This window comes from Leuciscus leuciscus (assembly GCF_965113295.1).
Source record: "Leuciscus leuciscus genome assembly, contig: HAP1_SCAFFOLD_382, whole genome shotgun sequence".
Lineage (NCBI taxonomy): Eukaryota > Metazoa > Chordata > Actinopteri > Cypriniformes > Leuciscidae > Leuciscus > Leuciscus leuciscus.
The window spans coordinates 1-15,684 of NW_028118357.1; the positions used below are offsets into that span (position 1 = coordinate 1).

Sequence of the window (15,684 nt, forward strand, 5' to 3'; positions counted from 1 at the left end):
GTTATGCTGGTATGGTTTATGGTTTCATTTATTAATATCATAATGGTCACTGAGATATACTGTGTTTCAGGTATCAGTGGAGTGGATGATCATGTGTTCATCAGTTCTGGTGAAAATGTGCGTCTGTCCTGTAATAATGCTCTTTCTGACTGCAAATCAACTACATGGAACTATAACAGATTCAGACATTCAGCAACAGTTGAACTGATTGCTGGAGGGATAAAGAAGAACACAGAGAGACATGAGAGACTGAGTCTGGAGTCTGACTGCTCTCTGAACATCAAGAACGTCACAGAAGAAGATTATGGATTTTACAAATGCCGACAATATGTGAACGGACAGAAACAAGGACCTGATGCTGATGTTTATCTGCATGTTCTTCATGATAAGTTTATGATTATGTGGTCAATTTAAAAAGGGCAGATTCTCCCTTTAAACTCAGATGATGATTGAAGAGTCTGTGATTTGTGTCTTTTGTTCAGTTTCAGTGTCTCCATCATCATCATCATCATCATCTTCATCCTCACAGACTGAGATCAGTCCAGGCCGCTCTGTGACTCTCTCCTGTCAGTTGTATTCATTTACTGTATACTCCTGAGTAGTACTTATAGGACACCTTGTGTCAAAATGATTAATGACTTTGACCTTTGACCTTTTGACAGGTTGAACTTCCGGTGACCTTATGATTGATGGGTTGAACCTCCTTTATGAGGTCATGGGATTAACCTTTGGCCTATCGATCATGGTTTTTGACAGTTAGTTTTGAACTATGACCTAGCTAGTACTAAATCATAGTTTTGACGGTTAGTTTTTGACCTATTTAACTAGAACAGATGTTTGAACTTTGTCCCAGTTATGTGTGTGCCTGCAGTTATTTCATATATGTGACATTCAGTTATTTCACATTCATATGTAAAACATTCTATCCTTTATATAATCTAAAACAATTAAAGGTTGAAAAAACATTTAGTTATTTCACATTCATATGTAAAACATCCTTTATATAATATAATCATTATCATGCTAAAGTTCTTTTTAAAAGTGTATAACATAAATGATATAATCTAAAGCAATTTAACTAAGGTTGAAAAATATTCTGTTCTTTTAAAAGCTTACTAAAACCAATAGTTTTAGTTTTAGATAAAAGTATATAAAATTGTCTTACCTTATTTTAGAGAGAACCTACCAGGGATGAAACGGGCTCGCAGCTCCATCTGTTGGTCTCTCTCTGAATCGACGATCAGAATGAGACACGGTCAATGTTTTGTTAGGGTTAAAATGATTTTCAAACTATAATCCAAAAATTTTAAAAGTTGTAATAATGTTTTCAAATGATTAAAAGTGGTGAAAACAAAAATACTCCTTTCCTGAATGAGCTTACCCGTGTCTCAAAACATAGTGAGCCGAGCGCGCGTGTGTCAGCAGCAAGAGGAGGGGGCCGCGCGCGTCTGTGGGTGTCTATGCGCGCGCTCTCTCTGTCTGACATCCCCCTCCTTCTGCTCCTCCACATTCCATAGGTAACAGTGAAACTGTTAAGTGTATATCAGACTAACAAGTTGAAAAACATTCTGTTCTTTTAAAAGGTTATAAATGAAATGGTTATAAAAAAATATCTACTCATACCAATTGTTTCAGATAAACAAAATCCATTCTACATTTTTTAGAGAGCTGAAGGCGGTGTTTTCACATCACCTTTTCTGACCTGCGGCACTCCAAATCAGTCCTTATGTGTGTGTGTGCGTGCGAATGGGTCTTGTAAATTAACGTGCCACCGTTCACTCTCGTCTGAATTTACTTCAAATCATAATCTCTTTCAAAGATGTTGTTAATTAAAACCATTATATCTTATAAAGGAGTAGCATGTTTTTGACAGTTTTCTGACGGTTCTATCTATGAATTACGTTGGCCCACGTCTAACATCTCCTGTGCCCACGAATTTATGGTGACACGGGTGACCTTACTCTGTTTTTCCACGGATTGTACAGGTCCATTCATAGAACAAGGATGGCACCTAGTGGTCACTCAACACATTTTTATATATTGAAACAAGTGTATAAATGTAATTTGTCCTGTTCAACCAACACATGCCCTAAAACTTTTCGGACGACTCACTGATCTGCCACCCTCTACAAGACAATGGATAAACGTGAGTATTTTCTCATTTCATGCTATGCTGTTTTATTTTTAAAAAGTTTGTTTATACAAAAGACAGTATAATTCATTAGTGTTTTAAAACATGGATTATAGTTTCATCTGCTGATTCATATAAATTATGCTATGGTGTTTGATCTGTTGTAACTGATGATGGAAATATTCATTTAACAAAGTATGCTATGTTGTCTTTAAACCGTATTACAAGTGTTTTAAAAACATGCATTATGCTATTGGAATTTTATCTGCTGATAGAGATTTTTTAACTACTATATTAATTTATCATAAAATTATGATTATGCTATGACGTCTTTAAACCATATTACAAGTATAATTCATTACTGTAATAAAACATGCACTGGTATTTTATCTACTGTTAGTGACTATATTCATAAACTATGATGTTTTATTTTATCTGCTATATTCATAAACTATGATGTTTTATTTTATCTGCTATATTCATAAACTATGCTGTTTTATCTGCTGATAGATATTTTAACTACTCTATTAATTTATCACAAATTATGATTATGCCTCGATGTTTTATTTGTCTTAATATCAGCGCTATAGTGTTTAGTATGAAAAACACTTTTATTTTGATGATATGAGATTGAAATGCCTCCCTCTGCTGACCGTTTAATGGTATGACATTGAAATGCCTCCCTCTGCTGGCTGTTTAATGGTATGACATTGAAATGCCTCCCTCTGCTGGCCGTTTAATGGTATGACATTGAAATGCCTCCCTCTGCTGGCTGTTTAATGGTATGACATTGAAATGCCTCCCTCTGCTGGCTGTTTAATGGTATGACATTGAAATGCCTCCCTCTGCTGGCCGTTTAATGGTATGACATTGAAATGCCTCCCTCTGCTGGCCGTTTAATGGTATGACATTGAAATGCCTCCCTCTGCTGGCTGTTTAATGTTATGACACCCTGTTATAGTGAAAATTGCGCCATCTGCTGGCGGTTTAATGTTATGACACCCTGTTATAGTGAAAATTGCGCCATCTGCTGGATTTTGATGATATAACATCATGATTTCTTTGTCACAGTCTGTCTCTCTCTCTCTCTGTGTGTGTGTGTGTGTGTGTGTGTGTGTGTGTGTGTGTGTGTGTGTGTGTGTGTGTGTGTGTGTGTGTGTGTGTGTGTGTGTGTGTGTGTGTGTGTGTGTGTGCTCCATTAAACAAGCACATAAAAACCCTCACCGTGTGTTTTAAATCATAACAGGGTTTTTTATTTTTTATCTCAGGTTCAAATATTGAGCAGCAAGCCTTTGACGCTATTAATACATGTAAGTACGTATTAACTATTCTTTTTATAAATTAAAATGAACGTATTTTAATTTTGTCTTTTTATAAATTTAAAGCATTTTAATTCACAGTGACCGCTAGGGCTGTTGATCCAGACAGCGCAGCCAATGGTAAAACAAGATCCATCTCCAACATTTTTTTTTATGAGAAATCAAAATTTTAGATTTCTTTTATGTTTATGAGAAATCAAATTTTATTTTTAGATTTCATACAATTTATCACCCAACCCGGCTTCGAGACAGTTATCGATCTCACGCAAGATGGCAATGAAGATCCCACCGTCAATGTAACAGACAGGCCCCACATCCTACCTGATTCCACTCCGGCGCGCGTCGAGAATCCAATAGGATCCAACGACGAACCACTTCCTGGACCCAGCGGCGAACCAGCAAGAAAGAAGACTAGAAAAACTAATCGTCCCACCCCGCCGGTCAGTCCTGGACCAGACGGCGAACCACCAAGAAAGACTTATCGTTTTACAGCGGTGGTCCGACCTGAACCGAACGGCGAACTACCAAGAAAGACTTATCGTTTTACCCCGGCGATCAGTCCTGAGAGCTCTCCAGAGAGGAAAACTCTTTGTCTGACACCACCAAGTAGCCCGCCCACCAGTCCTGAGACCGCTTTCTTTTATGGTAAGAACATCTTCATTATTTGCATTTAAACTCCGGCGGAGTCACGCCATTAAGATTTTTTTATTTATTTGTTACACACAGCAGACTCGAGTAGAAGCCATGGGGATGACGTGACTACCTGGGATACGCCTCAACTCAACGCTTGGGAACAGAGTTCTTGGACGAGCGAGCGCGGCGAGGTGTCAACCACCAACGCGGGTCAAACACCATATCCTTCTTGCTCACCGTCGTCGGAAGAAGTAGAAGTGGAAGAAGTGCCGGCGCCTCAGTCGGCCGATGTACCATTCGATGATGCGCCTCCGACGCATAGGCTCATTAATTCGATAGAATCATTAGGTCAAGAGTTTCGCGATGCACAGGTCGACATAAACAACAAGTACATCGAACTTCGTGACGTACAAGATGATATTAACAACAAATTGATTGCGTTGCACAGTCAGCCTAGTGACAGACAAATCGAAACCCATAGCAGATTAGACGCATTGCGCGGTGAGCTCCGTGCCTACCACCTCGAGACACGCAGCCGATTTGATGTGCAGGATCGCTTTATTCGGGGTCTGGCCAATGAAATATTCCGTCGTGTCAATGGTATGAGATCAACGACTGAACAGCGGTTTGATAGAAATGATCGCATGGTGAGCGAATACCATCGGGAATTGGTGCTCATTTTGCATCACCTTATTCTCACCATCATAGATGAGACGACGGAGTCAAATTGAATATAGATGTATTCCGAGTAATTCTTATATTGCACGTTTTTTATAATATTTCATCTATACATTGTTTGCATATAATCTGATATTTCATTTGTTTTATACTCTGATTTTGTAATATTTCATGTATACCCACTGATTTTTATACTCTGATATTGTAATAGTTCATGCATGCTTTGTACACTCTATGATTTTGTAATATGTCATTTATGCTTTTTATACTCTGATTTTGTAATAGTTCATGTATGCTGTTTACATATATATACTCTGATATTTCATATATATGCTTGTTTTAACTCTATGATTTTGTAATAGTTCGTGTTTTGGTCTGAAATCTAAAAATGGACGGGTCAGACGACACAGACTTATGCCAATCAGACCAATCCTCCACAGAACTGTCACCGGACGAGATTGAAATGCTAAGTATACTGCCCGATTCTTTAGAACAGTATTTGTTTAATCTAGAATCCCCTGCTATGTTGGATCTTTTTGAATTAGCTGTAAATCCAAATATGAATTTGTTTGATCCTCTGCTAAGCCTAGACAACGACCCCGTTGTACAACATGGCGGTGTTTTAAACAGCCCACCATCTACCGACCCTGATCCTGACAACACAGAGCACCCTGCCGGTAATGATACTTCACAATCGCCCGCATCAGGTAATGTCGACCCTACTACACAGACTCGATTAAACCGTACGGACATTGACAGATTGATTCGCGAGGGTGGGGACGTTAACGGATATCATGTTTTACCACGACCTCGTTTCAACAGCGTGACGTTGAGAAGGACTACGAATCTGAGAGAGATTAACTCTACAGATTTGGCCTCTTATCATACCCGCTTACACGATATGCTCAGTGGGATTGTGAATTTTGCAAGAGAATTCGACCAAAATTCACCGGTGATCAATATTACATTGACGGCTCCCAGCCTCCAAACACCCGTTAGCGGGGTTTTAACTCACGGTAATAATTACGACGTGGATACACTTTTTGATCAAATTGAAAAAGTTTTACAGAGTAACGATCGATTACTATCCGACGACGCAGTCGAATTTGAAGCTTCGGTATCCATGAGCAGACAAGGCGGCGGTCGTCGGAAACTCACTGACCTGGCTGTTGACGAGGTGATCAAAAGAAAAAAGACGAGTTTATTCTGCCCCACCAATATTTCAAATAATTTGTGCTTCTCCATCTGTCTCGCCCGTTTCCTTAACCCCCAACACACCGAGAGTGCGCTAGAAAAACTGGCTACCGCCATCCAAAACAACATCGGCTTCTCAATCCAAGACCGAATCGGTCTCGGCGACATAGCCTCGTTTGAACGAGCGCTAGACATTAAAATCGTCGTATTTCACAGATCTAACGCAATGGTTTTAGAAACGTACAAAAATTCTGACGAACCTCACCCAAAAACGGTCTTCCTGTACCTCCACAACGACCACTACTACATGATAACGAGTTTGACGGCATTCATCGGTTCACCATACGTGTGTCCATTTTGCTACAAATCTTACACCGACCGCAGAAACCATCGATGTAAGCACGTCTGCAACATCTGTTTTGACGCGAATTGTTACCGATTCCCTGTAAGAATCATACATTGCCCCGATTGCCTGCGGTACTGTAAATCGGCTTATTGTTTTGAAATGCATAAAAAAAACACACCTCCCGGTCAGGAATACCCCGCCTGTGATATGATTAAATACTGCAAACTGTGTAACAGACGTTACACCGTTAAACCGGGCGACAAGAAAACCAAACACATCTGCGCCCCAGACAAATGCGTGCATTGTCGCGAGCGTCTGACGAACGTTGGTGAGCATCAATGCTTCATACAACCTCTAGAGCCTAAGGAGCCGTGCGAGAAATACATCTTCTACGATTTCGAAACGCGTTACGAAAACGGTAGGCACGTGGCTAATTTTGTTTGCGCCATCACATTCAAAGGCAAGAAATTTACTGCTCACGGTACGGACTGCATCGCTAAGCTAATCAACCACTTCAGACAACCCCGATATACAGGCTACTGCTTCATCGCTCATTACGCCTCCAGATTTGACGCCTTTCTAATCCTCGAGTATTTTTGCAAATCAGGGATCGCGATTGAGGTCATAATGCAAGGGTGCAAATTACTCTTGATGTACGATGATGCTTTTGCCCAGCGATACATCGATAGCTACTCATTTTTCCCATTCGCTCTCGCCAAAATGCCCGCGGCGTTAGACTTAACGACGACTGAAAAAGGCTACTTCCCCCATCTTTTCAACAGGGTGGAAAATGAGAACTATGTCGGACCGTACCCCGACAAAAAGTTCTACAACTACGAGAACATGTCGGATAAAGACCGAGAAAAGTTTGATGCGTGGTACAGCACAGTGAAGGGCAAGTTCTTTAACTTCAAGAAAGAACTGTACGCCTACGGCGTTAACGACGTCGTGTTGTTGCGCGAAGGATGTATGACATACAGGGCGTCTTTCTTACAGTGCACCCAACTCGACCCTTTTGGCTTCACGACGCTCGCCAGCTGCGCGATGGGGGTCTTCAAAACACATTATCTCGCCAGAAACACGCTCGCCCTCACGCATAACAAAGCGTACATCCATCAGAATAAGTCCTACTCAAGCGGTTCGATCGAATGGCTCGAGTATATAAAAAAGACTCGAAACGCGGATGTTCATCACGCCGTAAACCACGGCGAAGTATCGATCGGTAAGTACTTTTTAGACGGCTACTACGAGCAGGACGGCGTCAGGCACGGCTTAGAATACGCGGGGTGCATCTTCCATGGGCACTGCTGTCGCTTTGAACCCCATCAGGCGCACCCCCTGTCCGGAGTACCCTACGGGGTTCTCAGGAACCAGTTTGACGATAAGGTTGAAATTCTGCGGAACGCGTACGGTTTGCAAATCGAGGTTCTGTGGGAATGCGAATGGAACCGCATGAAAAAGACCGATCCCTCCGTGATAGAATTTATGGCCAATTATTCCGCCCCAGAGAGATTGAATCCTCGTGATGCGCTTTACGGAGGCCGAACGAACGCCTATAAACTATACCACAAAGTGAGCGACGATGAGAAAATAAGGTATCTGGATTTCACCAGTCTGTATCCTTTCTGCCAGGCCAGGAAAAGCTACCCGATCGAGCACCCCGAAATCATTTTCGCAGATTTCGAACCGATTGAAAACTATTACGGACTTATCAAAGCCACCGTGTACCCTCCCCGCAACTTACTGCACCCGGTTCTCCCTTACAGATGCCAAGGAAAACTCATGTTTCCGCTATGTAGAACCTGCGCCCAGGACCAAAACCAGACCTCGAGCTGTACCCACACAGACGAGGAAAGATCGCTCTCGGGCTGTTGGGTCAGTATCGAGCTTTTAAAAGCCATCGAGAAGGGCTATGCGGTAGCCAAGATAGACGAGGTTTGGCATTTTCCACAACGGTCAGACACGTTGTTTGCCGAATACGTAAAAACCTTCTTGCGTTTGAAACAACAAGCCTCGGGCTACCCTTCGAACGTCGTCACGGATGCAGAGAAAGAGGCTTACATCCGTGACTATTTTGAAAAAGAGGGTATTCAACTCGATCCGGAAAAAATCAAGTACAACGCAGCCCAAAGGGCAATCACTAAATTAATTCTGAATAGTTTGTGGGGGCGCTTCTCTTTAAGACAGAACTTACCTCAAACGATTCTGGTGAGCGAGCCTGAAGATTTCACCAGAATTGTTTTTGGCAATACCGACACGTTGACGTATTTCTCATTCATCTCAGACGACGTAGCTCTAGTCCAGCATAAACCCCACAAAGAGGATGTTTGCAAGGCGCACGACGTGAATGTTTTTGTAGGCGCTTTCACTACCGCGCACGCCCGACTGGAATTGTACGAATTGATGGATAGACTCGGCGACCGTCTGCTATACTCTGACACAGACAGCGTCGTATTCGTGTCTAGGGACGGCGACTGGGAGCCTCCTCTGGGTGATCATTTAGGGGAGCTGACGAGCGAATTAGACCAAGATGATTATATAGCGACCTTCTGCTCGAGCGGTCCCAAATCGTATGGATTTGAGACGGCCAAAGGCAAAGTTTCCATGAAAGCTAAAGGTATTACCCTGAATGCTAAAAATTCCCGAGCTATCTGTCTCGAATCCCTGATTGGTCTGGTTGACAGCTATGTGACGTCGCACGATAGATCCAAATACATCCTGGCTCAGACGGAAGACATTGTGAGAAATAAAAAGTCTCTCACATTGCACAACAAATCAGTCGTTAAAAGGTTTAAGGTCGTCTACAATAAACGTCGACTTTTAAGCGACTATAGCACACTTCCTTATGGCTACTGATCAGATGATGCACAGAGGGTCTCAGGATGTTTCCGATTTTGATTTCAGACTTCAACACCCTTTCAGTTGCGTGGTTTCTGGACCCTCGAATAGTGGCAAGTCTTATTTTGTAAAACTTTTGTTGGAAAAAGGTTTGAATATCATTTCCAAGAAAATTGAAAACATTGTTTGGTTGTATGATTGCTGGCAAACTTTGTACGATGATTTACTTCAATTGTATGACATTAAATTTATACAAGGAATACCCCAGACTCTGAATGATGATGATTTACTGCCTGTTACCACCACTAATCTTCTCGTGGTGGACGACCTCATGGAGCAAGCTAGCGCTAACGTTGAACTGCAACGGGTGTTCACGCAATACTGCCACCACAGGAATCTCAGCTCTATTTACATAGTGCAAAATTTATTTGCACAGGGAAAGTCCAGCCGAACCATCAGTTTAAACGCCAATTATATGATCCTGTTTAAAAATCCTCGGGACGTTCATCAAGTGGCAATGCTAGGTCGTCAAATGTACCCGGGAAACACAAAATACTTTATGGAGTGTTATCACGACGCGGTCGACCGACCTTTCGGCTATCTAATGATAGACTATAAAGCAAAAACTCCGGAGCAGTACCGTCTCAGAACAGGATTGCTTTCAGACCGTCAAGTGGTTTATATCCCGAAAAAAAGAAGAGCGTGATAACCATGTCCGCCAGACTTTGTAAACATCTGCCGGTGTTAAAACTGCTACATAAAGCCACTCCTAAACAACGACGCCTTATTTTACAATCGGCGTCCGACGAATTCATTTTAGCGCTCTGCGAAGTGGCTCTAAACATTCTCTATGGCGTCATTCCGGTCAACAGACAGCAGTACCAAAAACTGAAAAAGAGAAAAGCGGATATTAAATTTGTAGCCAATAAAAAAATTGGCATAGCGGCCAAGAAACGAGTCTTCAACCAGAAGGGAGGGTTCCTGTTACCGCTCCTAAGCATCGCTGTACCCTTTCTCACGAGCTTGATAGCAAATCGTTAGGATGGAGTATGCCGAGAAAATGTATTTAGTCCCTCACCATCAACTGGATAAGCTCAAGAGTGAAAATGTTCGCGAGAACATTCAACAGACTGTGGAGAACGATTTGGACGCCGCCATAAGAAATATTTTACGCCGCACCGATTTGAATCCTTACGAAAAAGTCAAACTTTACACCCATACCCTGAGCAGGTTTCTGGCCATCGTTAAACAAGGGGATCGTGAGAGCGGTGTTTTAACGCTTTCGTTACCCGATCTTGATCCCGGTCATAAAGACGAATCATCGACTGGTGCTAACGTTGAAGACGGTAAAGCTGACGGGGCTGTCGTCGACGAAGTTCTGAAGAATGTGCCATCGAGAAGTGTGAAAAACAGCAGATACATATTAGACAAGATGTCTAAAGCTAAAGGACTAAGTTCGTGGAACGAATCGGGGGAGTTTGTGTTCAGGGGTAAAGCCGTACAAGGTTCACACATGCTCGATTTGTTAAAAAATGTTACGGCTCCGCAAAAGGTCAGGGATGACCGGAGACCTCTAGGATGGTCCGAGTTTCTACGGGCCTTTGCCGAATTAAACATTCCTTTTTCTATGGTGCCCAATCAACAGGTCAGACGCACGATTAACTCTCTAAAGAGTAAACCTGTAGAACCTTATAAAAAAAAGGTACAGAGATATTCACCTCGCCTGGCTCCAGCGTTCGGAAACTCGGCTCTAAAGAGTAAACCCGACACTCTCACCCCATCGACACCTGTTAGACCTTATAAAAAAAAGGTACAGAGATATTCACCTCGCCTGGCTCCAGAGTTCGGAAACTCGGCTCTAAAGAGTAAACCCGACACTCTCACCCCATCGACACCTGTTAGACCTTATAAAAAAAAGGCGAGGAGATATTCGCCTCGCTTGGCTCCAGATTTCGGAGACTCGCCGGCTATCAGCCGAGGGCAATGGTTGGAAATGTAACGATTTTGTGTGAGCATTAATATGATTAAATAAATAAAAGACGATAAGAAATATAATGGTTTAAGCTTTTTATTTATACGTCAAACACGTCTGCACGCAATGAATGCAGGATAACATTTTATCATTACAAACATGCGGTCTCAATCTCTTCACAAAGAGGGACACCATTTTATCATTTTTAATATAATCATCGGTGTATAGTTTCATCACGTGGTTATAGTCGCGACCTCTGGCTAAATGATATAGAAAAAACACACAGTGCTGTCCGCAGGTCTCCGATGAATAATCCTGGATGCGTCTGTCAGAATATAATACGTCGACGTCGTTGACGGCTAGAAAGTTATTGATGCTGATTGGAAAGCGGGGGCTGTTGGGCGGATTTCCGAAGCTGTCGAAAAAACAAGCGGTCCCCTCTCGGGCTAAATAAACGGCGACCCAATGCTCACCCGGCAATCGAGCCGGGTGGGTATTAATGACGCAGAACGACGGTAAGATCCTCAACGGTTTTTTGGGTAGTTGATCGCTCGGTAGAACGCCGAGAAAATGAGTCCTGCATGCTATTTTATCCATGATAGCTGTGAGTTGTAGCGTGTTCATCTCTCAGTAGTGATCAATCAGTACCTGTCTGCGGTTAGACACTTCAATGAGGCTGTCGAATACGGCGTAAATTATTAAATTAATGGTATTCGGCAGCGCTTGTCTGAAACGAGCTTCGACTCTGATGTTCCCGGACTTGATGAGGGAAATGTGCTGTCCGCAGTCCTCGTCCGGCGTCAGGTTAAATGCGTAGAGCGTGTATCCGTTCAGGAAATCTCTCCTGCCAATAGGGAGCGGTCGATCTTTAAGGTGTCTCCCGGTCGTCATCGCCAGCTGATAATATTCGCGTACTGCCAAACCGGCATCGAAATTAGGTTGTAGAGGCTTGGCGGGAAATTGTTGACCGTCTACGTAGACTGCTAGGAATTCCAGATTGTAATGTTTGAACGCGAATGGATTTTTTTCGTAGGAGCCGGTGAATGCGTCGTTGTCGACCATACCAATAACGATAGACTTTGGCAGCGTTCCTAAAAACAGATTTTCTTGATTCGAAACACGAGAACCGGCGGGTATGGAGAACGATTTTAGACAGACCCTATCGATGGGGTACTTGGCCGTTGTCGACAGTAGCGTCTGGGCGTGAGCCAGTCTCACCGGCGGCGATACAGAAACTTTTTTGACAAATAGGGACGCCGCCACTATATGTAATTTGTAAGCCACGTCGTCGGACCTCATCAGACAGAATTCGTCTTTCGCTCTTATAAATCGTAACTTAACGTCCAAGCCGTTAATTAAAAGTTTCTCCTGGAAGAATATATCGCTGTGTATGGGGACAAGAAGTTCCACCTCCCTGCTTCGACTGGTGTAGGTCGATCTCTTCGTCAACCCCTCGTTACGGCCTGCGGGGTCATGCACATCCATGTGACCGGCTGTGTCTTTGTGAAACAGCCCGGAGGAGAAAATAGATTCCAGCGTATCTTTACCGTAGTTGAGCAGACTTTCAATGATGCAACGATAGGGATAAGTTCCGGAGCTTTGAGATATCAGGCGGTCGCCGAGGGTTACGTCGACCTGTGAAAACATAGTAGCAGCCAGGTAGTTTATTGGACCCACCGTTGTCGGGTGGGGGATATCGTCTCCGTCAGGCTTTTTGATTTTCACCCGTAGATAGATCATTGTGTTATTGAGATCCAAATAATCATCACCGTTGCCGGCGATAAAAAACTCCAATGGGGCAGAGTCCGATATGGCCGATAATGGGGCTACTTCTAAATAGCCGTTTTTCTCAATAACGGTCTGCGTCAGGGGGACCGTAAATAGGTCCAACTCGGACTTGATGCATTCTCCCGACATGCGGTGCAAAAACGCCATGTTAGAAAATGGTTTTTCCAACTCTCTTGATCGACGCCTTTCGACTAACAGACTTCTTACGCTTTCTACGTACGACTGAGCGTTTCTTTGGGCCAAGTGTTGTTTTCTTCTTTCCCCACTGACCACGCCTCCTCACACCCGGTGGTTTAGACATCCTCTTACGAGCCATGACCATCAGACCTGATCCGTCTTGAGCTTTATCGTTATGCGATCGCGTAAATACGTTTGAGACGACGTCGGATACTATATTTTTAGCGGCCGATTTTAGGTGGGGTTTCGCGATGCTAAATCCTCTTTTTAACAGAGGTATAGCCATCCTGAACAGGCCTCTGAAAAGACCCCCTAAGCCTGCTCCGTACATAACCCCCCTCCCGGCATAGCCCGGCAAATCCCCGCCGGCCTGATTTCGGTAGTAGCTGACATAGTCCGCGGTCTCTCCGGGTCTATAATAAACCATTTTTTGGTTTAAAGTGTAGTTTTACGATGACTTTCCCGTAAGAAAATGGTACGCAGTGGTTCTGATCGTCCTTCAACTCTATGGTAATGTCGGTGATGTGATCCTTGCTGATCGATGCGTAATGCGGGGTGTTGTATCTAGCAATGACCGAGTCGTTGCTTTTACCCGATATATGTACGCATCTCAAAAGCGGGACGTAAGAATCACCGACCGCTTGATACTGGATGATGTCTGTGTAAACGTACAATGTGTAGAACCCCGCGTTGATATCGCATTGATGAGGGGCGTACATGATGACGTTTGCGGTAAAATCGGGTTTTTTATGATAGTTTAAACCTCCGAGAGGTTTTAGCGTCATTCCTAAAATAGTGGCGAGTCTCCCTCGAAAACTCACTGAAATGTTGGGTTTCGCGACCAGAAACACCTTGTTTTTTAATTCGTCGTGATTCAATACGGCCACTGGTGCGCAAAGTTGATTTATAGCACGGAGGATCGCACGAATGTTTGCGTAGTAACCCCCGCTTATGTATAATTTCGCAATATTAGAAAAAACGGTATCTGAGTCTTTGGAGGGGTTGCTACCCGGGGGTTCCGGGGCCGTATGTAGGATGAAATGACCATCTTCGTCATTAAAGCTGTACCAACTTCTGGGATATTCGATTTCGGCGAGTCCGACTTCCCATTGTCCTTTCAAGTCTATAGCTTTTGCTAACCTGGTTGTATAGGAGGATATGCGATTTTCGGGGTAAACCGTGGACGATGCATTGCACGGCAACGTGACGTAGAACCCGTGGTCATCCATGGCGGTCCTTGGCTCGTATGATCTCATCCGTTAAACGTCGGGGTGTTTTAAGTCCAGCAGAGTTTTTTTATCTATGTAACTATTAAATTTTGAAGGCCAGCCTAGCCATTTCACTAAAACAAGCGTGGATTTCCCTTGTTTTTTCTGACCTAAAATCTTTTCCACCTTAAAAGATTTGTTTTTACTCACAATTATTTTTTGCAGCTCTTTTTCATAAAAAACCCCCTGGATGACATCGCCGTCATAATCGCTGAGTCTGTAGACCGGTGGTTGTCGCGGAATACGCGAGGATACGGTGAAAAATTCCTCCGTGTAGTTCTGCTCATAACCTTTGGCGAACGGACCTCTCACTTTAGAAATCCTGACGACGTCACCGACTTTGAATTTAAATACGGCTCTCTCGGTCTTCTTTATATCGCCGTACAAGTTTTGAAACACTTGACCCTCGTTTACTTTGTCGACGTCCACGGGTCTCATTCTGATACTTCGGTGATAACTGGTGTTGTACCCCAGCATAATGTCTTGTAAGACATCTATGTATCGTCGGGAATTTGTAGCCGTTAAAAATCTCCACATACGACTTTTTAACGTTCTATTAAATCGTTCCACGACGCTGGCTTTCAAATCGGTAGCGGTAGCGAAATGATTAATGTCGTGCTTTTTCATTACATCTTGAAATTGTTTGTTAAAAAATTCCTTTCCCTGATCCGTCTGCAATTTCTGCGGCACACGCCCCTCTTCGAGTATAGACTTGAACGCTCTAGTGACCTCCGCGCCGCTCTTATTCTTCAACACGCGAGCCCAGGCGTACTTGCTAAATACGTCTATGCACGTCAGCAGATATTTATGACCGTCATTATCCTTGGCGTAGGCGATCATGTCGACGAGATCGGCCTGGAACTGAGCATCGACCCCGTACACGACCACTCTGTTTCGCTTGTATTTTATAGGCGCTGTTTTGTGTAATGTGTAAGCATCCTCACCAGCCAGCCATTCTGAAACCTGTTTATCGCTTAGACGGACCCCGCTGTCTTTCAAGACGGCGTCTTTTAATCGTTTTTTACCCCCTAAAGAGCCTGGGTTGGAGGGCGTATAATAAGCCTCTTTCATGAGCTCCGACATGCTGTCGTTTCAACCGTTGGGAAAGAATGACGCATATGAGTGGTTTGAATCAATCTTTTATTAAAAACGTTACAGGATATAACACAAGTAAAATGGATATAATAGAAGATAGTAAACATGGATATAATAGAAGATAGTAAACATACTATAAGTAAAAATGGATATAATACAAAACATACATAGAGAGACTAAGTAAAATGGTATTAATATAATACAACATGTAAAATGGATATAATGGGGTTAATATGATACAACAT

At 43.1% G+C, this 15,684-nt stretch overlaps 2 protein-coding genes across 2 annotated transcripts; one reads left to right on the forward strand and one right to left on the reverse strand.

Annotated features, from left to right (window-relative positions):
* Positions 1-1,693: 1,693 nt before the first annotated feature.
* Positions 1,694-4,814, forward strand: LOC309491600 (uncharacterized protein; the record flags this gene model as incomplete). Its single annotated transcript, XM_082190663.1, has 5 exons — positions 1,694-2,146; positions 3,400-3,441; positions 3,532-3,570; positions 3,664-4,095; positions 4,177-4,814. Exons 1-5 carry the CDS (start codon positions 2,137-2,139, stop codon positions 4,812-4,814), a joined length of 1,161 nt encoding a protein of 386 aa, XP_082046789.1. The 5' UTR covers positions 1,694-2,136.
* Positions 4,815-11,738: 6,924 nt separating this feature from the next.
* On the reverse strand, positions 11,739-13,046 carry LOC309491601 (uncharacterized protein F54H12.2-like; the record flags this gene model as incomplete). The annotated part of the gene is made up of 1 exon (XM_082190664.1): positions 11,739-13,046. The coding sequence occupies one exon, from the start codon at positions 13,044-13,046 to the stop codon at positions 11,739-11,741; it is 1,308 nt and encodes a 435-aa protein (XP_082046790.1).
* Between the last annotated feature and the right edge of the window lie 2,638 nt (positions 13,047-15,684).